This window comes from Pagrus major, chromosome 22, assembly GCF_040436345.1.
Source record: "Pagrus major chromosome 22, Pma_NU_1.0".
Lineage (NCBI taxonomy): Eukaryota > Metazoa > Chordata > Actinopteri > Spariformes > Sparidae > Pagrus > Pagrus major.
This window is the reverse complement of record NC_133236.1, coordinates 21,316,913-21,340,139: the sequence shown is the minus strand read 5'-3', so window position 1 is coordinate 21,340,139 and position 23,227 is coordinate 21,316,913. Positions and strand designations below refer to the sequence as shown.

Sequence of the window (23,227 nt, the reverse complement as noted above, 5' to 3'; positions counted from 1 at the left end):
GCGCTCCTACACGTGTAAACACTCGGGACAGCTCGGATCACATTCATTCATGAAAACTTATGTAAGCTTCGCGCGTAAGTTCGAGCTCCTGAACTAACTTCAGGAAATACATTTATGGACGCGCTCAAACTGGGACTTTTAAAAGCCGCTTGACAGATCGACAGCCTGATCAACAGACAGATCAACAGACTGACACTTATGCTGAGGTCGAACTTCTGCTTTTGTTGCTGGAAACATGAAGTTGTAGGCTCATCCGGCTGGAGCCACTTTCGGTTTAGTTTGCACGGTAGCTGAGTTGAGTGAACTCTATGTGTGTGTGTTTAGGAGGTTACTATGAGCGAGAAACGAGCGTTAGAAGACGCGAACGCAAACGTGGATCAAACCAAAGTGCTGACTGCGAGTGACTGCGAGAACCATGTGAAGCTGGAGGCGGGAGACGCGGCGCAGCGAGCCGCCGACCAGACTCAGCTGGACGGTCATGACGCGCTGCCACCGACCCGTCTGTACAAGCGGCGCTGGCTGATGGTCCTCCTCTTCAGCTCCTACTCGCTCTGCAACTCGTACCAATGGATACAGTACGGCATCATCAGCAACATCTTCATGAAGTTCTACGACGTGGACGCCTTCACCATAGACTGGATGTCTATGATCTACATGCTGACATACATCCCCTTCATCTTCCCGGTGGCCTGGCTGCTGGAGAAGAAGGGGCTCCGGGTCATCGCGCTGGTGGCCACCGCGCTCAACTGTGCCGGGACGTGGATCAAGGTGGCCAGCGCCAGACCCAACCTGTTCGCCGTCACCTTCATTGGGCAGTTCTCCTGCTCGCTCGCGCAGGTGTTCATCCTCGGGATGCCGTCGAGGATCGCGTCGGTGTGGTTCGGCTCGGAGGAAGTGTCCACCGCCTGCTCCATCGGTGTCTTCGGGAATCAGGTATGTTTTGAGGCACAGATTGCCCCCTTAGTCAGTCATTAGGCCAGTCAAGTTAGCCCCTCAGCTACTCGATCACCGATTGAAGCAGTTATTTACGTGACTAACCGTTGTTTATTTGGACCTCCCCACATCTTTTGGGCACGTGTGCGTAATTACGCACGTTCTGGGGATCACAGTGCCTTCAAGCCACAACACTGCCTGCTGAGGATGTGAGAGGATGAATGAAAGCATGCGAGGCATACATTTCCAATTGCAACAACAAGCTCTATTTAACTAAATCTGTATGTAACCTCTCTTAAAGGTGTTGTAGCTCATTGTAAATAAATGATATCACAGAGAGATGAAGATAAAACAGTTCATGATCATGTTAGATGCATCTTAAACCAGTAGAGAAACAGATCTCTGGACACAGACAGTCATATCTGTGTTTAATAAAGGCTCATATTTGTTTAAACATGTCAAGCCTTTATCTACTTATTCCATCCAAATTTGTGTTAAAACAGGGAATCTTTAATCTGAGAAGAAGGAGCAAAGATAATGTTCATCTAGTTTATACCATTATGTCTGTGCCCACTGATAAAGTAAGTTTAGGTGCCCTCAGGTCCTCTGATCTGTTCCACAGATGTTGGTCCCGGTCCAGGGAACACCTTAACAAGAAAATCACAGGATTTAGAAGAGGAAGCATGTCTAATATGTCTAATACGACCAGTAGCCAATAACTGTATTCAGAGGCATAATGTGTTCCTCTCACTACATTTCATTCAAAGCTTTAGACCGGAGACAAGAGCCCTGCTGTAGTACATACAGTGATTAGACCTATATTAACTGCATTTACTCAAAAACGTGTTTTCCTTCACCACATTCACTTGACCGTGGCTTGCGATGGTCACTTCACATAAACAACACGCACAGTCCTTCACATACATGATGCTCTTTTTACTTTTAAGAAATTTGTATCCGCACCCAGCAGCAGCTGCAAGCGTGATGCTCCTGCTTTTTAAAAGGGCATTTTGAAAAAACCCTCACGAGCAGCCAAACATGAGTGCAAAGATCAGCCTCGCGCCACTGTTTGTTTAAACTCATCAGATTCAACACTTTAAATTTCGGAACAAACAACACTTGAGTCAACGTACGGTACAACAACTCCCAGTAAATGTCACTGAGAAGTCATCACTGGAGAATTTGGTTTGAGTAATCCCGAGCACGAGCTGGGCTTTTGGATCTGAGGGAGCAGAAACAAACATTTGTTGACTTTCTAACGAGGATGTTGTCTTTTAACAGAAACTTGCAAACTTTGTGTATTCGATGTGTCGGCCTTCAGAGAGTCTAACAGCCCGTTAAAACCTTCCTTCACACTGTTTCTGCTGACGCCTGCACAGAGCCGGCGGAGATATCAGATTATTTTGTGACATCAGAAGCTTTTTTTTTTTGGTCATATAATAATCGACAGGAACGGATGTCCCGCATCTCTGATAATGATGACTCAATTTGGTTGTCATGATTTATTTTATTGCATGCAATCTGCCTTCATATCACACCCTTTAATGGCCTACAAGAAGCAATATAAATCTGAGCGTGGCATATGTCCAACACATCACATTGTAGGCTTTATTGCTTTATGTCCTCTTATTTACACGGTCGTAAACAGTTAGAATAGCAGTTATTTTCCGGCACGGCCATATTCTGCAGCCGGGGTTCGAGTCCAGCCTGGGTTCGAGTCCAGCCTGGGCCCTCTGCTGCATGTCATCCCCGCTCTCTCACCCCCCTGTCCTGTCAGTCTTCGCCTGTCACTGTCAACAAAATAAAAGCATAAAAAGCCCTCACAAATGTTTTAAAAAGTTATATTTTAATAAGGCAGGTGTGGTAAAATCTAAACTTATAACAGCATGCATACTTGGCTCAGGCCGATATTAGATATTATTATTATTATTAACACCACATGTGTGCGGTCTCACCTCAGAATCCATCGCCTAGGCTAGTTCGTTCAGCGAGTCTGGCGAGAGCAGGCGATAATATCATCCATCGCAATATTTGGGCAGGAGAATATCGTGATGTGAACTTTTGGATAACGCCTAAGCCTAATGCAGTGGAAGGATTATTTACATTATCAATCAATCTGCCGATTATATTCATGATTAATCTTTGTGAAATTGTGAATTGTCTTCACGTTGTCTAAAACCCAAAGACTCTTCATTTACTATCATAAATGCCAGAGAAAAGCAGTGAATCCTAACACAGCAAAAAATCACCAACATTTCATCAAAATTGATGAAGATTAATCAATTAACAAAAGAGTTCTGTCAATCTATAATTAATAATCTATGTAATTGGAGGTCAAGAGTAATCAAGGTATTATCCAACAGTCCAGGTATCCTTCGGTGATCAGTAACAAAGACTTCAAAATATTAACCTGTTGCAGAAACCCAAAAATTCTCCCCACATTCAAATGAGTTAACCTTCACATGAGACTTTTAAAATTCAACAGAGGAGTGCTTTGATTCTCATACTTAACTATAGAGGTAATTCAGGGTCTGAGATCGTGGGAGTGGTTTGGGCAGAATTGGAAGATGGCCTATATTAACATCACATGACAGGACCGAAGATATGTGCAGCGAGTTGTGAATGGACTCCAGTAACTCCAGCTGTGCTCGCTCTCTGGCTTCTCTGAGAAAAGCATCTCTCCGCAACAGGCAGTTTGCACTCAGGACAGCGAGCTGTTTAAGGACACAGGCTCTGAAATTTCCAGACCTCTCACCTCTCACGTTCCAGGGGCCCGCTTCGAGGAGTTTTAAAAAAAATGCCACAAAACAATAAGTTGAAGGGCAACCATGAAAATTCTGAGCCCGGTGGTGAAGGCTGGCCGTGGTCCAAGGCTGCACAGAATCTCGCTCCGAGCCTCGCTTCGCCTCAGTGGAGTCCAGGACCTTTGGGCAGAGCCATCTCCATTGGCTCACGCTTAGATGCTGAGACTTTACAGGGTGACCGGTCAGAGCTGGTCCCCAAGGCCGAGACCAAACTCTACCACCGTCGCTGGCTCATGCTGTTTCTTTTCAGCGCCGTCTCAGCCAGCAATTCCTTCATGTGGCTTCAGTATGGTATTATTAGCAACATATTCATGCGCTTCTACGACATCAACTCTCTGGCCATCGACTGGTTGTCCATGATCTACCTGCTCACTTACATCCCGCTCATACTGCCCGTCCTGTGGCTCCTGGACAACAGGGGGATCCGGGACGTGGTCCTCGTTGGCTCGGCCTTCAACTGCATTGGTGCTTGGATAAAAATTGGTAGCGCCGATCCCGATATGTTCCCAGTCACCTTTTTTGGCCAGTTTGTGTGCTCAGTAGCCACAGTGTTTGTCCTTGGCATTCCTTCTTACCTCGCCTCAGTGTGGTTTGGAGAGAAAGAGGTTTCCACTGCTTGTTCCATAGGAGTTCTGGGAAACCAGGTTCGTCTGAATATCTAATTAATGGCCATTTAATTTCTTCTTCTGCTGCAGGGTCCATGTAGCGAGACTGTCTGACAGCTGTCTGTAGATTATGCAACGCTGCACTGGATGCCAGAATCGCATAAGACTTCTAGTGTCCTGGTGCGAGAGTCCTGAGGAAATTGTGTTAACTGTTTGCTGAGACGTCCTCGTCACACTTTGTCCGTTCAGCTGTTTGAATGTAAAAGTACTCTTTACCAATTCTGCTGTCATTGATGCTGTTAAAACATGTTAATAAGGCTTCTAGATACACATGCTATGGTTAGGGCTGCCCCTTAATAGTTGACTAAACCATTGCTCATTGAGAAGAGTCATAGTTGAACAAGTTTTCCTTGATCGCAGGAGGAAAAAAAAAACCTTGAAACGGCTCCATTCAGGAGTTGCTCCATGTTGAAAGTATAAGACGGACGGTTAAAACCCAGACCTGTCTTGTGTTAAACAAATGTTTTTTTTGTTATCTTACCTTGTTGTTATCTTATCTTTTCCAAGTTGGAAGTTATTACCGTGTTTTGAACAAGGCTTGTAATGTAATTAATGGCTTGAACAAACAACTACTAATCGATTAGGAATTTCTTCATTGAGGGCCAGCCCTAGTTGTGGTACCATTTAGCCAGTATGAGATGTAGGAATTAAATCATTAACAATAATGTGGCAGTCAGTGTTTTCACGTCTGAACTGTTTTTTTCTTTACTTTGTGTTCCTTGTGTTCATTGTCTCGTAGCTGGGTATTGCCATTGGGTTCCTCGTGCCTCCTATCCTGGTGCCTAACGTGGAGGACATGGACGAGCTGGCTCACCACATCAGGACCATGTTCTACATCACAGCAGGAGTGGCCACCTTACTCTTCATCCTTGTTGTCTTTGGTAAGATTTTGTCTTGTAGCAATGATGATGTCCAGTGGAAACAGTTCATATTAAAATCTTAAATGGATTATTCAAGTTACCCCAGGACCTTGTGATGGGGTGGCGGCAGTGTTCTCAGTGCCAGATCTCTTCCATCTTCTGCAGATAAAACCGAAACTCTCTGCATGGGTAGACACCATGAATATTATTTTGGCAGTTTCGACAGTTTTTTTAAAATTTACATAAAATGTAGATTGACTGGATTTAAATACGTTTTTTTAGACTGATTCTACTGAACCGTTTAACCACAGATATTTTGTGAATGGATAAAGAGCTGTGGTGGTAAATGAAGCACTCGACGTGTCCTCACCTCATTCTCTAAACTCTTCTACTTACCATAATTTCCTACTCTCCCTCAAACATTGACTATCTTGACCTTTTACCCTGAGGCCAGTGGGAATTTTTTCATTCAGATGATCAACCTGAGGATGGTTTTACTTTCCAGCCGCTTTAAACTCTGACAAGAAGCACCATTCAGTGGACAGGAAAAGTGCTGACCTGCAGCTTTTGACCAACACAAACCCCTCCCTGAAGGGGACACTGACAAAAAAGATACTATTGTGGTGCAAGTAAACTCAGGGGGAAATGTCACGGGAATGGACACAGAAGAGCTTCAGTAAACTACTTTGTTAAGTATGAGTAAAGGTGATTTAGAAATATAAGGCCTATGATCACACAGAAGGAAGTTGCATGGCCTTACTTGTTCCACAGGATATGAGTTGTTAGGAAAAAATGCTTAGCTGTAGTCTGCTTTATATCTGCTACACGTGCATTTTGACCCTCTTTGTCTCGTTCCTGCTGTTCCCTTAAATATAATCTGAGAGTTGATATGTTAAATTGCACATTTAGCACCTTAAATGTAGCAATCACACCATTTATATTGTTTCTTTTCATTGTGGAGGGAAGGGTTAGTGACAGACGTGTATAGTCAGAATACAGAAACAATTATCTAAGTATGTGGTACTCCTCTGTAGAGAACACGGGGCTGAGTAGTCGTCGGAGCGGAGGAACAAGTTGGATGAAAAAGCTGTTGTCCTGTCAGGGCCGGGGGAGGGCGAGGGCGCTCGTAAGCGTTGTGCATTCAGGGACACAAAAGGATGCTTGTGAAGGCATTCCATAGTAGCACCAAGTGTAACATTCAGACTGCCTAAACTGTCAGTGCTGTTAGTATTTGGACCATTGTCTATTGTTAATGAAGCACCTTGAAATGCAGAGTTCAGCTCATTCTCTGCTCAAACGACCAGTCGGATGGCATTAGCATTTTGGGAATCTGACATTGAACATTTAATTGGATGCTTGCCAAGACTAAGGTGAAGAAGATTTATACCAGTCTCATGGGTGTGCTTCAAGTATTCAGGCTACAGCCGGGAGATGGTTAGCTGAGTTTAGCTTAGCTTAGCGTTAAGCCCTGAAACAGGTGGAACAGCTGCCCTGCCTTTATCTGAAGGTTGCACCTATCAACGCCTCCAAGCTCACTCATTATCACATTATATCTTGTTTGTTAAATCCATACAAAAAATTCAAAATGTGAAAATGTTGTTTTACTTTGTGAACATCAATCATTGGTCACTTGCAGTGACTTCATTTCAGTTTTTCTATGGATTAATAACTTTTTACAGAGCCGAGCTAGCTGTTTTTCCCAAGTTTCCAGTCTTTATGCTAAGCTAGGCTAACTTTCTTTTGGATCTAGCTTCTTAGCTTCATTAGAGCTTTAGACGCGCATGTGGGCAGATTTGTTTTAGCTTCCAACAGAACTAAGATAGCATTTTCTATTCTTTATGCTAAGCTACGCTAACCGTCTCCTGGCTTTAGCTTCAGATTTACTGTACAGACATGAAAGTGGTATCTATCCTCTCATCTGACTCATCATATCACCCGAGAAACTGCAAACTGTAGCTGCCGTTGGCTAGTTAGCTCAGTTAGACGTGCAGCTAGCGATTCAGACTGGGAGCTCAGAATGGTATTGCGAGACAGGACAGGCTGAGGCTCGCTGGTTGGCATTCTACATTCATCAGAAAAAATCTCTGCAAAAGTTTCATTATTAAATGTTTTAAACCAAAGTTCTTACATAATGTACCTTTAATCAAAGACCCTTTCATTTTGATGATTTTAGGTGCACAATGAAGTAAAACTAAAGTATTTCACAAGACAAAAGAAAAGATTAGAGAAAATAAGTCAGCTGTATTGAAACTTTTTCTAACATCATCCCTGGTAATCATCTTTTGACCTTTTTATTTATGCTTTTCTGGGAGAACCAGCCCTCATGTTGGAAACCAATTATGTATTTAATCTCATCCAGGCAGCAGTGCACTTAAAAGATAGATAAACTAGACTTAAAGCATAAATATTCAGAATTGTACCCACATCAGGACATTTATTACTTCCAGACTCTTCTCTGCTTTCGGCCATGTGATGGATGGTACTGGGCGAGGGATGTGACTTATGCTGCTCTTGGTTACTCCAGCGGGATAATTCACGGCAGTTGGCCACAGTGGTTCCATGATATGACACATATAATCACACATATAGCACACCCTCACACATACATGCAAGACGCCATGTGTGAGGGTTGTCCTGCTGGCCGGGCCATCTGTAGCCCTGCAACAGGCCTGTGAGTCAGCAGGGCAGACAAAGTCCCAGGATCCAGAGATTTGCATAAACTGTGTGCAAAGAGAGGTGAGAGAAGAAGTTTGGCCGCTGCCTCCCTCTAAACAAATTGTCAGCCAGAGTTCACCACAGAGAAAGTCCGCATTAAGACCCAACACGAGTGGATGCGGTTGACTGAATGAGGGGAATCCCTGAAGGTGTTCAAGTAAAATTAGCATGCAGGCATGGTTTTACAAGTTATCCGTATCAGCACTCTTTGTTTCCTTTTGTAGTAAAATGCAGCTGAGATCATTTAACTTCGATCCCTTCTCAGCCCGTGTTGTCCGAGCAGCTGGAACAAAGAGCAGGTTGGTTTCAGAAGATCAGTGACGACTGTTTACTGGATACAAACCCTCAGGTCAGATCTGCTGGCTCAGCCCCAAGAGCCACAAAGACAAGCATCTGCGTTTCCCCGTGAGGCCTGACACATGCTCCCACCCAGGAAAAAGACCAACCCGAACACGTCCCATCATGACTTCCACCTCTGGGTTAGAAATGAGCTGACTGTCCATGAGAGCAGGTTATCTACTGTACATCATGTTTTGGGTGGAGTCGAGCAGGCTGTACATGTGTGGACCTGTCTGACTGTGTGTGCCCCTCCACATGAAATCTCTGAAGCTCTTCAGGATTACACGGCTCATCTTTGCCGTGGCACAGCTCCGTACTCTCCTCAAACATTCATGCAGTGGAAAGAGGAAACCTATGATGTCCAACTTCAGTTATTTCAGAAAGCTAAACCCTGAAACACCCGATATTCTTTGCAAGTTTCCCCTTTAGTGAAATTATCAAAGTCAGATAAACATTAACGATTATCTGCTTGCGCTTCAGCTCATAAATTTCGTGTCATTTACCTGAGAGTGCTCGATTGGTACCGTTCGTGTACGGCTCTCAACAGTGATGAGAGGGAAGCAAGATGGCACACTGCTTAATTTTCAAAAAACACATTTATTTTTCTCATGTGGTGCATTGCTGCAGCACTCCTTTTCACACTGTGTCTTGAACGCTCCGTTTTAGCTACAGAGTGAGACATCTCGCCTCTGTTCAATCTTTGGTGAGAGCTGCACGTGCACATTACTTAACTGGCTGGATGTAGCCAATCAGACTGTCTCTTCTTTCTCCTGTTTCTACAGGACTCTTATTTGTTTCATGGGTTCTCAACCTGAGGCCTGTAACACTACTAATGTCACACTCTCAGCTCAAAGCCTGGTCTCCCTGATCGCCTATACACTAACCGGCTGTCAATCATTTCCTCACGTGGAGTTTGTTTGTTATTTGTGTTTATTTGTGTTGATTTTGGTCTCTCCGTATGTCAGTCTTCCAGGAGCGTCCTAAACTTCCTCCGACTCAGGCCCAGGCCACGGCTCGTAGCATCCCACCAGAGCAGTACTCCTACACAGCCTCCATCCTCAGGCTGCTCCGCAACAGGCCCTTCATCCTCCTCATCATCACTTACGGTTGGTCAACACAAGTGCTTTTTTATTAAACCGAGGAAGGTCCTTCATCAATTTTAAACAGGATGGTGATGTAAAAATGTAAAAGCAGCTTGAAAAAGTGGGGAAAGTGACCTTGGTTGATTTTTATTGTCAGTATGAATCATTACTTTGATTTTTAGATTCACCAGTACAACTCAAAATCTTATATTATCATATTCAGATATTTTCCAACACATTATCAGTCAGTGATCTTCCTGGATAATATCTGTTATATTGTTATATAAATCGCCTACATATTTCCAAGAATGCCTCATCACAATCTCTTTAAAGGTCGATCTGACTGTTGAATCTCATAAAAATACACACAAGTCTTTAGTTATTTAAAAACTCACAGTTTTTCCTGCAGGGGTCCAACGTTTGTCTATAGTCTGACAATGTTTGACAAACGGGTTTGATTATGAAGTGGAAGCACCCGGGGAGATTTGGATATTTGCCGTCTGTCGATTTCTAAAGTCACAGCAACAATGTCAAACAGCTGTGAGCAATTTAAGGAAACGCTTTCACCTTGCTCGACCTCACCGTGTCCCTTCATGTGACTCAATTCATGTGACTATTATTAGTGTGTATGTGCGTGTTGTCTGTCCCTGTGCTGTTCTGTATATGATCTTTGGGTTGGCAGATACGTATGCAGGGTCACAGATTTACCTGTGATCGTCAGCTCCACCTGTCACTGTCCGTTTAACTGAGCTGCCGTCTCTGAATGTCCTGTTATATTCAAGGAACGGGATCATTTACACACTAATATTTGCAAATAGTCTATAATTGTTATTATTCTACATTCTATTCGTACCTGATTGAATTTATTCTCTTAACAAGCTTCCGAAAATGTTGTTTACAATCTTGAGAGTGATTTAAGAGTGTTTTTATGCAGGCATGTACTCTTTCTTTGTAGTTTATGTCTGAGTTATGACTCTATTTGAAACCTTTGTCCAAGTAAAAACAACTCGGAGCAGACGTTATATCCTTTTATAGAAGTCCTTGGTGTCGGGATCTGTTTAGGAAACTGATGAGGTTCATTGACACAAGTGAAAACCGAAACCCTTTGACTGCTCTCGCTCGAGGAAGTCAGCTCAGTGCTCCCTTTAACGTTGTGGGAAGTTTCCTGAAAGATAATTTTGTCCAGTTTGTTTGTGATTTGTGATGAATGTCAGCAGACTGTTTGACGATATTTCTCAACTCACAGGTTTGAACGTGGGTTGTTTCTATGCTGTTGGCACCCTGCTGAACCGCATGATCATCGAGCATTATCCTGTAAGTTCTTCCTGCTGCCTCTCTATATACATATACGTTCATAAAGTATAAAACTGTGTTTTGCTCGAGTGCGTCCTCTGTATTGACCTCAGATAATATCTCTTACCCAAAACTCCCATAGTTTGACATTTCAGCGATTGACAGGCTAGTTCAGCTCGTATATTTCGCATAGCATTTACACCTATCAGCTTGACATATTGGCACGTGCAATGTGTAATATGCGTGAAAGAATTGTATTATGTCAAAGACTGTACTGTGTTGCAGAGACGTTTACTAAAATGATGACGCTAACCAGCTAGCCACGCCCGTCCTATCTTACTTACCACCCTTAGGCAATAGTCTGATAAGTTTAGCAGCATGTTTGCGGATTAGTGGCATGTTTGCTACATTTCACAATCCCTTAGCTTAATCGATATGACTTGCCCACAGGATGATTCCTACATATTGCACCTTTAATACCCAGAAGTAATGTAACACAAGATCAATAAACTGTGCTGTGGTGATATATCTAACACTGAAAAATCAAGATTTCCCTGGACACGGCATTTATTCATTGCTAATTAAATGTTTGTTTGTTTTTTTCAATCTTGAGGTTCTATTTTCTGTAGGAGGTGTTGTAATGTACATAGTAACACGATTTCATACAGGAAAAGACTGAAACTATGGGGGAGCGTGAGGGTTTTCTCTGTTGAAGTATCACTACAGGCTGCTGCTAAGATATGTGCAGAATTTTGTGGAATAATATTCCTTCCTTGCTTTCTAGAGGAAGTATCGAGATGACACCACATCGTTGTAGCAACTCGCTTCACCTCAACTTTCTTGCTTTAAATGATGCCCTGCCTTTCCTTGGTATGTAAGGCCATAAGGTCACTAATCTAAGCCCTGTCTGCCTTGACCCTTCAGGGAGAAGAGGTGAACGCCGGGAGGATTGGCCTCACCATTGTCATTGCGGGGATGGTTGGCTCCCTCATCTGCGGCATTTGGTTGGACAAAACCAAAACCTACAAGTAAGAGCTCAGAGGGGGAGTTACTTGACTCATTTGTTGACTCTATGTGACTTTTTACCTGAATTCTATCCAACACAACAAGTCTTTTTATGTTCTGTTTATTGTCATTTGGCTTCACATCTCGCTGCAGATCTTGTTTAGTGTTTATGTGTTGCCTGTCGGAGGCTCTGTGTCTGTTTGTCCAGGTGCGACATGCTGCTCAAACAGCGACCTCTTGTTCCTTCCTCATGGGCCCTCTGGCTGCGTAGTCAGAGCGGTGGTCGCCCTACGGGGGGCTTCACCCTCACTTGTTCTGCAAATGGGGGAATGCTGGTATGGAATTCATGCAGGGACACATTCAGTCCCACCTGGCTTTGTTGTCGACTGCAGACATGTTAATTACTCTCAGTACACTCCAGTCGAAGCCTGGATTGATGGTCTGTTGACATTTATTTTGTTTCTGACCCATGAAAGAGTAAATCAGAAGCAAGAGACAAAATAATACATTACTTAGCAAAAGGCTTTAAACATTATTATGTTTATACAGACAGCAGTTTTAATTGTCTTTTGTTTGCTGTGAGCAATGCTCATCCACAAGAAGGAAATGATGTTTTCTGTAGCTATCTCGCCTCTTCTCTCCAAACATGTCTCGTGTAATTAAAACTGAACGCGTGTTGGTTATTATGTAGTGAATTTTAAAGGCACCCTGTGCAATTTCCTTGCTATCGGCATAAGCATTGTTTATGTTTGCATCCAGTGTTGCTCACAAAAACACATTTTGTGTATCCTTGAGATCTAACAGACATGTTAAATGCATCTCCCTCCTCAGAAAGCTCCTGCCGAGCCCATTTTAAAATCACTAAAGAAGCTACCGTGGTTTGAAGCTTATCCACATGAGTTGAAAATGCAGCAATACTCTGAATTTATCTCAATAATGACTATTTTGGCGTTCGCTGTCTTGTATTTCTCCTGTGTCGTTCCAGGCAGACGACGCTCGCGGTCTACTTCATGTCTCTGGTGGGGATGATAGTCTACGCTGCTACACTCAGTCTGGGGCACCTCTGGGTGGTCTTCATCACTGCTGGAGCTCTTGGGTAATCTGTCATTCATTCATTTTTTTGCTTTGTGGCGGGATAGATGTATGGATTCATTTATTTTCAATGCTTTTGCTAATGTGTCTGATACTTAATTCTAACTACAGTTAATTTGTTCAATCAAGGGACAGAAAACTGAAAGAAAAATGTAATATTAGTACAGAATCACCTAAACTACTCTAATTCCCTTTCTTATACATTGGCCGTGTCTCTTTCACTGACTTCTGTCACGGTAATTTCTACGAGTGCAATCTTTCTGTTGACATTTGCAGCAATAATTTACAGCCATGCTTGAAAAGCATTCAACTTTGGTTTGATAAGCATTTCACAGATACTCCCTGTAGAAGGACCTATGATAAAGATTTGCCTTTAAACATACTGACCCAGTGTTCCAACTCAGTAAATATGGAGCACAAACATATGGATAGAGGCCACAGTCATTAAACAGTTAACTTCTACAATGATCCCAAAGGCTTCATGTGTGCCCGATTCCAGCAGTACTTGTACATCCAGTTTTAACCTTTATGTGGCTGGTGTGAAATCATTACACCTCTTCAGTGGCACAGATCGGTCCTCCAGATTGTGTTCACCCGTTCTGTGAAGGCACACCTACATAGTATGCCATTCATGCACGCATGCATGCCAGACAGTGGACATGGCTCGCTCGACATGTGACTCAGGCTGAGTTGTGAAATAACACACAGAGAGAGCTTAATATTTTAATGGAGACTGAGCAAGCTCCACAATTCCTGGTATTCAACTGATAAAGTTTTCTCCACCTTGTACAACCATTGTCAATATTTTTCTTTTTCTTTATGTATCAGTAGCAAATTCCTAAATAGACTCCTGGATTTGAAATATCACGTGTAACAAATAAACGACAACACGCTAGAGTATCAGGTTTACTGCTCTCCGTTCTTATCAAAGCGTGTTTATTGGCAGAGGAGGTACTGTGTCCGGAAATACATTACATTCTGACTCAGGGTGTTTCACTGCTGTTGCTACGTAGGAACCTTGTAACTGAGTTTCACTTGTTGTCACTTCAGTGGAAGGACGACATGATTTCAAAACCTGTTCCTGTATATCACCAATGTCATTTAGCCACAGCCATGGCCGTTTGTTTAATAACAAGTTAGTACCAGGAAGCTTGCGGTTTAGTGAAGCAGAGCTGCACAGATTTGTTATTCTTAATAATTAATAATGTTCACTGTGTTTCTTCGTGCTCCTACGTGTGTGTTTGTGTGCTCAGATTCTTCATGACGGGCTACCTGCCGCTGGGCTTTGAGTTTGCGGTCGAGCTGACGTACCCTGAGTCAGAGGGAACCTCATCAGGACTCCTCAACTGTTCAGCACAGGTACATCTCACGCCTAGTCTACACTTAGACGGGTACTTTTGGAAAACGACACACTCTCTGTTTTCCATCGTTGTATTATCAATGTCCGTTTGTGTCTTTCTAAATATGATGTCAAACAGTATACCATCCACTGTCTATCACCGAATGAGGTAACACAATGATGATTGAGCCTATGGCCCACTGATGAAAGCCCTTGCATTTGCACAGTTAGTGACGCATTCACCCAGCAGTGGTTACACCTGCAATTGCCACTTCCGGAAGTTTTCAAGGGTTGCCACTTTAAATACCCCAATATTGTAACAAATAGTCTGAGCTTATTTTGTCAATGATTCTACAAACAGTAGCAGTCAGTGAACTGAAACGCCTTTTACATGTTTACAAAAGCCCAAAACACGTAGAAAAAGCTTTGTTTTAAGAGGTGATAGATCCTTGGTGGCCTGTAGATTCACTTACTACATAATAGTGTAGAAAAGCCCGGCATGTCAGGAAAGAGATAGGATGAGAACAAATGTCGAGAATGGGTCATTCACCTTCTTTTACTCAGTATCAATGCAGGTACACATACAGTAAAACAATACAAAGCTCAAACAGTAATGATCTGCAGAATCAGGGAAATGTGCTAAAATGCAGCAGAAAGGATGCAGATCAGTTTGTTCATTTTAGACTTCGGACCTGTTTCACCAAGTTTGCAACATGCAAACTTCAGTTTAAAGCATGAGACAAACACAGTACTTGCAAGAGAGAACCCTGCAAGACTCAATATTTTTGAATTTCAGCAACACGATGTTGCTACCATTTACATTCTTTGTGTAAGCAGTGATTACAAACAGGCCCCTGGACAGCTGGCTGCAGGTTTTGGCTCTGCATTGGTCCCTTGAATGCAGCATTTTTTGGCTGTGGGAAACTTCTGATTAGGGTTGCAATAGTGTGAGATTTTCACAGTACGATCACCATATCAAAAAAACGTCAAAGTCTTACAGTATTACATAAATATTAGTATTATTATCAGTTACAATTACCCATGAAGGAATAAAAACAGAAGGGTTTTCTGGTTTAACAGACGCATTATTTTAATATCCTAAAATATCATCTCCTGACAGACATGAAACTTGATCTAAACCTGAAATATACATATTGTTTATAACACTTATGTGGTAGAATTTAATACCATATTTAAGCAAGTGTAAACGCTACGAGAACCGCCAGTTTTCACACCATCGTGGCTGCAACCCTACTTCTCACAGGCCTTAACAGCTGAGTGACAGAAGTGGGGAGAAGCACAGTCGTTTGTGCATTTTGTGTTGTTGTTGAGGCTGTTGTGTTTGTGGTTGCAAACACCAGCTTCAGTCCTAACACTCTGCACGTTCTGCATCCACAGGTGTTTGGCATTATATTCACCATCTGCCAGGGGAAGATCATCGACAGCTTCGGCACGCTGGCAGGAAACATCTTCCTCTGTGTCTTTCTTCTAATCGGCACAATAATGACAGGTAAGACCTGAAACATAAGCTGTGTGGAGTCATATCAAGCTACTGATTTTATATCACAGACGGCGATACATAAGAATTGTCTTTGTCACAGTTTCTGTTATGAGTTTATTCAACGTTCCTGTGGGAAAATGTTGGATTCCAAGAATGGACATGGTGGTTAGTTTGTAACCTCAAAGACTGTTTCAGGTTAGATTGTTATGATTTCCAACACAATGACAAACGTGTTTTTGTCGTTGCATGTGCTTATCAAAGAATTTCGTCGCCTCCTTACAGGAAGCTATTTGATCCTGGGAGCAGCTGAGGGTTCAGAGTTCTTAGAAAACCTTTTCTCGTTTCCTTAAATGTTCCTTAAACGGTTAAATAGAAACAAAAGGCTGTGCTGTGTTTGGGGAAAGACGGTGTGTGACCACAGACATCTTGTCGTTCTGTCGTCCTCACTCTAAAAGTTTCTCCAAAAACAGGTCAGGGAGGAGCGGCAAACATTTTGCTGTCCATTGACTGAGTAATGGAAAATTTTGCAGGGACGCTGTGCACAGGAGCAGTTTGTTTTCAGGTATTACATGTGAAACTTCAAGCCACTTAGGTCTATTTGCATGGCCCAATGAAGGGTTCATGAGCAATGTATAACTTTTTAAAAATGCTTTAGCCACTGGAGCGCTAAACTTTGTTGCAGACTAGAAAAACACTGCAAGACTATCAAATGAGACTTTTCTGCTCATAAAGGTCAGCAGACTGAGTCACTGTCTTTTGTAACTCACTCAGCATTTAGACATATGAGTGGACTTCTCGTTGTGGGCATCATGCCCGTTTATTAAAGGAAGAAGAACAGCTTTTGTGAGAAAACCACAAGAGAACTCCTACTTCTTTAATGCGTCATGTACCGCAGAGTCTTATGTGAAGCTGCAATCAAAATGCACGTGAAGTGTTGGCTGTCGGTTACAAAGGTTACAATGTGTTTTCGAGTGGCAATTGAGTTTAATGATTAAGTTAACATCGAGCTGAGGGTCAGTGAGGGATGACTTGTGTTGTATTTACTGTATTTTCTTTAGATTTGCATTTGTTGCCACACAGTCTTGGCAAATACTTTAAAAGGTGTATTATACTTAAAAAGAGCCTCAGTTATGGCAGAAATGTGTCTGTGCATAGGAGCCATCTACTGGACAGACACCTTTATTACATCATGTCATTCACCCACACTGCACCTGGATCATTCCTTAAGGATATTCATTCTAAATATATATATTTTTTTTTAATCTTTCATTTATGCCGTGTGCCAACTCAATTTCCTCGGACCCAGTGACATATATACTTATACTTACACATCTGAACAAATATTTCAGGTGTTCCCTTTTAATATGACACCTTGATTATTCAAATAGACCATGTAGTTGCAGAGATACACTCTGGTAAGTATCGAGCAGAGACACAAAATAGAGGCTAGTTCTTAACAGGTTAAGGTAAATCCCCATTCGGAGAAACAGATTTCTCTGTTCAGGGGATCAACACGTGGAATTTGTTGCCTGCAGACCTCAAACTGGATCTTGACTGGGAACATTTTAAACTCAAACTGAACCCGTTGTTGTTGTCATGAATGATCTGGTTCTGCTTGTTTTGTGGTATTTTAGTGTATTGAATTACACTTTGTGTCTTACTTTGTTCTGTCTGTATTTTCACATATGTATTCGTTGTTGAGTCTCTGTTTGTCTCTGAGATTTCTGATTTATGTATGTAAAAGATATTAAAAGTAAAAAAAAACAACTACTATTATACTATTACATACTATTACATAGAAGCTCCTCTCTCCCACAGAAAACAATGGTCCTGAAACGCCTCGTCAGTAGCCCTGCCTTTAGTTCCGTGACTTTGTGACATCACACTACATCATCATGTCACACATTTGCATAATTTATGCCTAGCATCTAATTTGGCACATAAAAATGGATTCAGCACGGCTGCTCTGTTGTTGTTAGTGGTGCTGGGTCAGGCGTGTGTGAGCTGACCAATCAGAGCAGATTGGGTATTCAGGAGGTGGGGCCTTAAAGAGACAGGAGCTAAAACAGAGCGTTTCAGACAGAGGGGGAATACAGTGCTGCAGCACTGAACAGTATGAGAAAACTGATGTTTTTTGAGTATTAAAGCATGTAAACCTATACTAGTATTAACCCAACATAAAACTATGAACCTGAAAATGAGCATAATATGTCTCCTTTAAATAAAACTATCGAAATAAACCTGTTTATACCTTTTCAATGTATTTATAGCAGTTGGTTGGACTTCAAATACTGTTCTGTGTCTTTGTTTCCCTGCAGGTTTGATAAAGTCTGATCTGCGGAGACAAAATGCAAACCAGTTGGTGAAAGAAGCAGTAAGTGTTAAAGCTTCCAAGTTAAGCTTGGATTGTTGGGGATGTACTGTAGTGGTGGTAGCATAATGTGACATTTTTCACAGAGGACATTTTGACATGTCACAGCAGGAAAAGCACAAGTGTAAATAATTAAATCGATGTTGGCTGATTTCCATTTAGCTGCTTCAGTTTCAGGGTTCTGTCACAGCTTACTTAGATTAATGAATAGAACAGAGCCATTGTCAATGTTATTTGTGACACATGTGTTTTCCTTCTATAACAAGTCAAAATGTCTGTTGTGAAAAAGGCCCATGTGTTATTTGTTTGTCATTAGTCAGTCCCATGTGTGACTTGTGCTGCTCCAGAAATAACTCACTCTGCGCTCCCTATTGTGCCTATTTTTGCTGTTGTCTTGTGTCGGCCTGCTTGTCTGCACCAATTTTCCCTATTATTGAATTTAACCCGATACTTCTACTCTGTGGCAGCTGCATGTTTGCATGTATCTGCTCGCATATGGTTACATGTTAAGAAATGTATGAACTCTCAAATACCTCAGTAGCTAATTGAATTTGTCTGGATGTTGTCAACAGGAAATCTTTTATTGCTGTGATTTCTTAAATCATACTAACTTATTTTCTGTCATAATACTTTTTTTTTTAATTTCAGCGCTGTGTAACTTGTCGACCTTTGGCAGCATGTTGCTTTGAGTCTGTTGCTTGAAAAAGAACCTGAAAACAATGTCTGAAAAAGACACATTAGCAAGATGTCAAAAAAACAATGTTTGAGTATGACACGAAAGCAACCAAAGCAACACTGCTGCAAGCAGGACAAAATCTTGATCATTGATGCCTGGGTGGGTCTCCAAGCGCTGTGATGAAGTTGCTGATGAACAGGACTGCGGCAGTCAAACGCCTCACATATAAAAAATTGGTTCAAAAATTCACATTCTGGTGGAGAGTTAGACGAGACAAACGATACCATTCTCACATCTGTCCGTTAGATACGATGTGATTAGCTTAGCTTAGCATTAAGACTAAAAACAGGGGGAAACGGCTCGCCTGACTCATTCGAAGGCATTGAAGTGCACTAATTAACTCATTATAACTTGTTTGTTAAATCTGCACAAATACTGGAAGATAAAATAAATAATTCAGGTTTACATGCCAAGCTGTAGCTTAGCTGTGAGCTCAGCTAAGCTAAGCTAACTGGCTCCTGGCAGTAGCTTTATGTTCAACTGACAGACGTGAAAGTGGTATTACGCTGCCTTCAAACGGGGTCGTGTTTACCATGCTCACAAGAACAGTTCATGTGAACGAAAGTGAAAGTTGAATTTTTTCCAAACCCCCGAGTTCATGAGGTGACGTGTACCTATGAAGGGTAATTTTAAGTCGATGGTATGGTAATATAATGAGTATCTACATATTTTTGGGGGGATTTCATAGTACTGTATGTCCTTTATTCCTTTTAATTTCCTGTATTATGTTGCTAAATAAATAACAGAGCTTGCTAAATTGTTAGCCTCGGTGGCTTCTAGATGCCCAGCAACGGCCACTTGCTTAGCATGCCGTGTGGCTACATGACTCCCCATGTTGTCACCACAAGCTCACGAGCTCCATTTGAAGGCAGCATAACTCTTCTTCTGAGACCTTTGTGAGTTCGATACGTCAAGTCTATACTGATACGGAGCCCATCCAGAAAATAGCCATATGCTCGCACAAATTCAAAACTTAAAATACAAGCTTTAGATGTCCAAATCCATTAAAACATTGTGGTATCAATTTTCTTGTCTAACTCTATAAAATCCAAAAATCTATTTCTTCAAGCCTAAAATCCAAGCTGGATTTAATTTAGACTTGGAGTATTTCAAGTGACTTTCATCACCTCGAAAATACAAACAAGAAAGGGGGAATTCATTAAAGCAAGAATTCAGTGGTGAAATGACTTCTCATTGCAACAACTTCATCCCACACTGGAGACCCACGCCTCTATAAACACTGAATGAGAAGTGATCAGCAGCTGTTGTTTTAGGTGGAGAGGCAGAAGTTGGAACAGGACTACGGAGCCACGGCGCTAATCTCCAAGCCGCAGACTCCGCCTTCTCAGGCCTGATCAAAAACCCTTTCTGCTTCCACAAACACAAATCTGCTCAAATCTTAGCTCAACACGCAGATGCACAAAGGTAGGAGCACAGAGCAATCAGCACACACTACCAATCACCACCAGCATCTGCTGCACATCCTTCCACCTGTCACTGCCTTTTTCTTCCTGTCCCTCTTAGTATCTACAATCACGCTGGAAAATATTCACCAAATCATGTAAACACGAGGACAAAATTCCCTAAGCCTCTTTAAGATTGTGATTTTCTCCAATTTTTTGCATTTCCACCTGAATTTAACTCAATTACATGACTTCGGTGAGCTCAGGTAATAATTAATCCTATCACAGCCTGTCCACCCGATGCGTCTGCCACAGAATTATTTCATCGCTGACTGACTTGATTTAGATCCACAGCTTTATTTCTGAAACTCGGGTCTTATTTATTCATATATTGTTTTGTAATGTATCCGTATGCTCCAAGCCAGAAGACAAGAAGACATTTTGACATGTAAAGCGCAGGTGTAAATAACGACATTAACGTTGGCTGAATTCCATTTAGCTGCTTCGGTTTCAGGGTCCTGGCACTGGACGTGTTTCTGGGTAGAAAACAAACATAAGCGGTTGAGCGCTTATGACAAAAATCTGAAATCGTGCACGAAAGGGAAACCTCTCAGCTGGCTCCGAGTACAGAAATAACTGTTAGCTGCAGAGAGCTGGTCAAAGGTTACATTTTGTGAAGGCGGTGGATGGTTTTGCACTGAAACTGCAGGAAGAAAATGCCTGTTTTATGGTAAGACAGCTCACACTGTTTATGTGTGTCTAAGGCTGTTGAGTGGTAACATTTGTCAGGCTCTGTGTAACGGCTTTGGATGGAAAATGCACCACATGTTTAAGCTAGAAAAAAATTTAGCAAGTGCAGAGTCTCTTTCAATGATCCTATTTGGCCGCTAAATATTAGATTAAATCGTGTATGGACATACTGTGTAATGAATGAAGCTGCGTCATATATATTTAAAGTAAACAGCAGGATTTTAATTCATGGTAATGTCATGATTATCCAGAATGAATCTCTAAACTGGAGCACTGACTTTCTTATTTTTAGGGCTAACGTCACTGACGATAGCTGTGCTTCTGTCTGCTCGTTGGTACGGTTTGGAAAAAACATTTGCCATTTCTAAGCATGTAGAATACTAAAAATGTCCATGTTTCAGGCTCTCATGACAATGTGGCAGCATGTTTTTATGTTTAACTCCCATTAAACTGTTTATTCTTGGAAACAAAATAGCACATATTTATATCACAAGAAACAAGCAAATGAAATCTCCTCATTCATTCCCTTAGGGATCAGAGTGTCCAGGAAGTCTATCCAATATGCCTCTCTCTGTCCCTGTTACACCCTCTCCAAGGCATCCTCACTGCCTCGATGCCCACATAATGAAGTCCACTCAAGCTATGATTATGACTGTTGATAAATATCCAGGCAGAGTTTGAAATGAGCTAGCGGTGTGTGGATCACTTTTCAAGATGTCTACTCACTACTTGTTTGACTGAGAAGACGTCCTCCAAACAGTTTAATGGGAGTGATTTAAACCCATGCATTAAACCCATGAAACCGTTGACTTAACATGCTTGTTTTGATCGATAGGGACCTTCCGACAGCCCCGATGGAAGCCTGGCTGCACCTTCCTTCGTCGCTGAAGCCAGATTTTAGACCGCACACTAACATGAAAGCCTCGAACATGACCATGAGCTGTTATAGTGTAACATACTGAGGTAGAGCAACACCATCAGGAAGTCTTCCTAAGAAGAGTTAGATTTACAGTGTTGTATTAACTATTTATATAAAAAAGAAAAGAAAAGCTGTGATTCTGACTGAAATCTGATGTTGAATGCACAATGTCGAGCTTAATAATTCACTGTTGAGAAATATTTTTATATGTAAATGTAAATGAAGTGCTCTTACTGAATCTGCCTGACAAATCTGTGAAACGTTTGGTTTTGTCCCTCGTCAGTATTTTTAAAAGTGTACAGTTGATTGTGTACAGTATAAATAGGTACATTTGTCATAATTAATTGACACTAATTTTGTTATAGAATACAACAGTTAACCATGTAAATAAACCTGTTTTTATGAGAAATGTTGGTAGAAGATTGAAATAATTTATACATCAGCATGTTAAGGGGTTTCTAATCCATGGCAGTCCACAGTAAGGGATCAGATACTGATGACGCACATTTGTGTGATATCGTAACAGTGTTCATGTTTGCTTATTTAACATGAAATAAAACTGTTTTGCAAAGTTTCTTCCCCTCACTCGGTGTCATGTTTTACCGTACTGTGTATCTCATGCTGCAACTACTTGAGCGAAAGCCATAGATTATGTAAAACCGTAACCAAATCAAGCCAGATGCACAACACCCAAAACCAGACAGGAATCAGAGGCGTATCGTGCATTATCTCAGTATACTGCCTGTGACAGTTTGTCACTCTGTTATCTCAAAGCAGATGCCGCTGATTACAGCACCAGACACAATTTAAGATAAATACCTTGTTGACCTGCAGCAGTTTAAATCTAGGCCCCCACTTCTGTTATCTCTGCTGTGATCACAGCATGACATTATCAGAAGATTCAGTCATATGCAGGCGTTGTAGGAGGAGACAGAGCTCGAAAACAAACCAGCTAGCAGGTGTAGATATTGTTTCAGTCAGGTTTAAAGAAGGTGTTTCTTGTTGATTTTTTGTTTTTTTTAGTTATTTCATTTCTAAACTATGCTCGGATTATCCTGCATATTTTATTCTTGTTGATACTGACCCATTTCAACTTGTATCCTGTGTGGTTGTTGGACCCCAGGACAACTATCACACACTTGTGGCAGCTAATGGGAATCCATTAAAGAATAAAGGAGCAGCTCAACAAAAAATTGCAGACTCAAATGATGAAGTAAAAGTGCAGCAGCCTCTCAAGTAGTACAAGTATAAAAGTATGATGTTTCCCTTAGATAAAATAGTTTATAGTGTAACTGTAACTATGTACTCAAGTATCACCAAACCGCTCAAAATGCCAATTTCTACTTAATGTTGCTTTAAAAGAATGAACAATAAAGGTGCAGCCCAACAAAAATTAAAGGCTGCTATGCTAAAGTAAACA

The 23,227-nt window shown here is 41.7% G+C and overlaps 1 protein-coding gene across 1 annotated transcript; it reads left to right on the top strand.

Annotated features, from left to right (window-relative positions):
* Window positions 1-238: 238 nt before the first annotated feature.
* Window positions 239-22,381, top strand: flvcr2b (FLVCR choline and putative heme transporter 2b). Its single transcript, XM_073492743.1, has 11 exons — window positions 239-933; window positions 5,142-5,283; window positions 9,282-9,422; window positions 10,645-10,712; window positions 11,616-11,719; window positions 12,682-12,792; window positions 14,042-14,147; window positions 15,526-15,637; window positions 17,947-18,002; window positions 20,010-20,160; window positions 21,724-22,381. Exons 1-10 carry the CDS (start codon window positions 334-336, stop codon window positions 20,088-20,090), a joined length of 1,521 nt encoding a protein of 506 aa, XP_073348844.1. The 5' UTR covers window positions 239-333; the 3' UTR covers window positions 20,091-20,160; window positions 21,724-22,381.
* The last annotated feature ends 846 nt before the right edge of the window (window positions 22,382-23,227 follow it).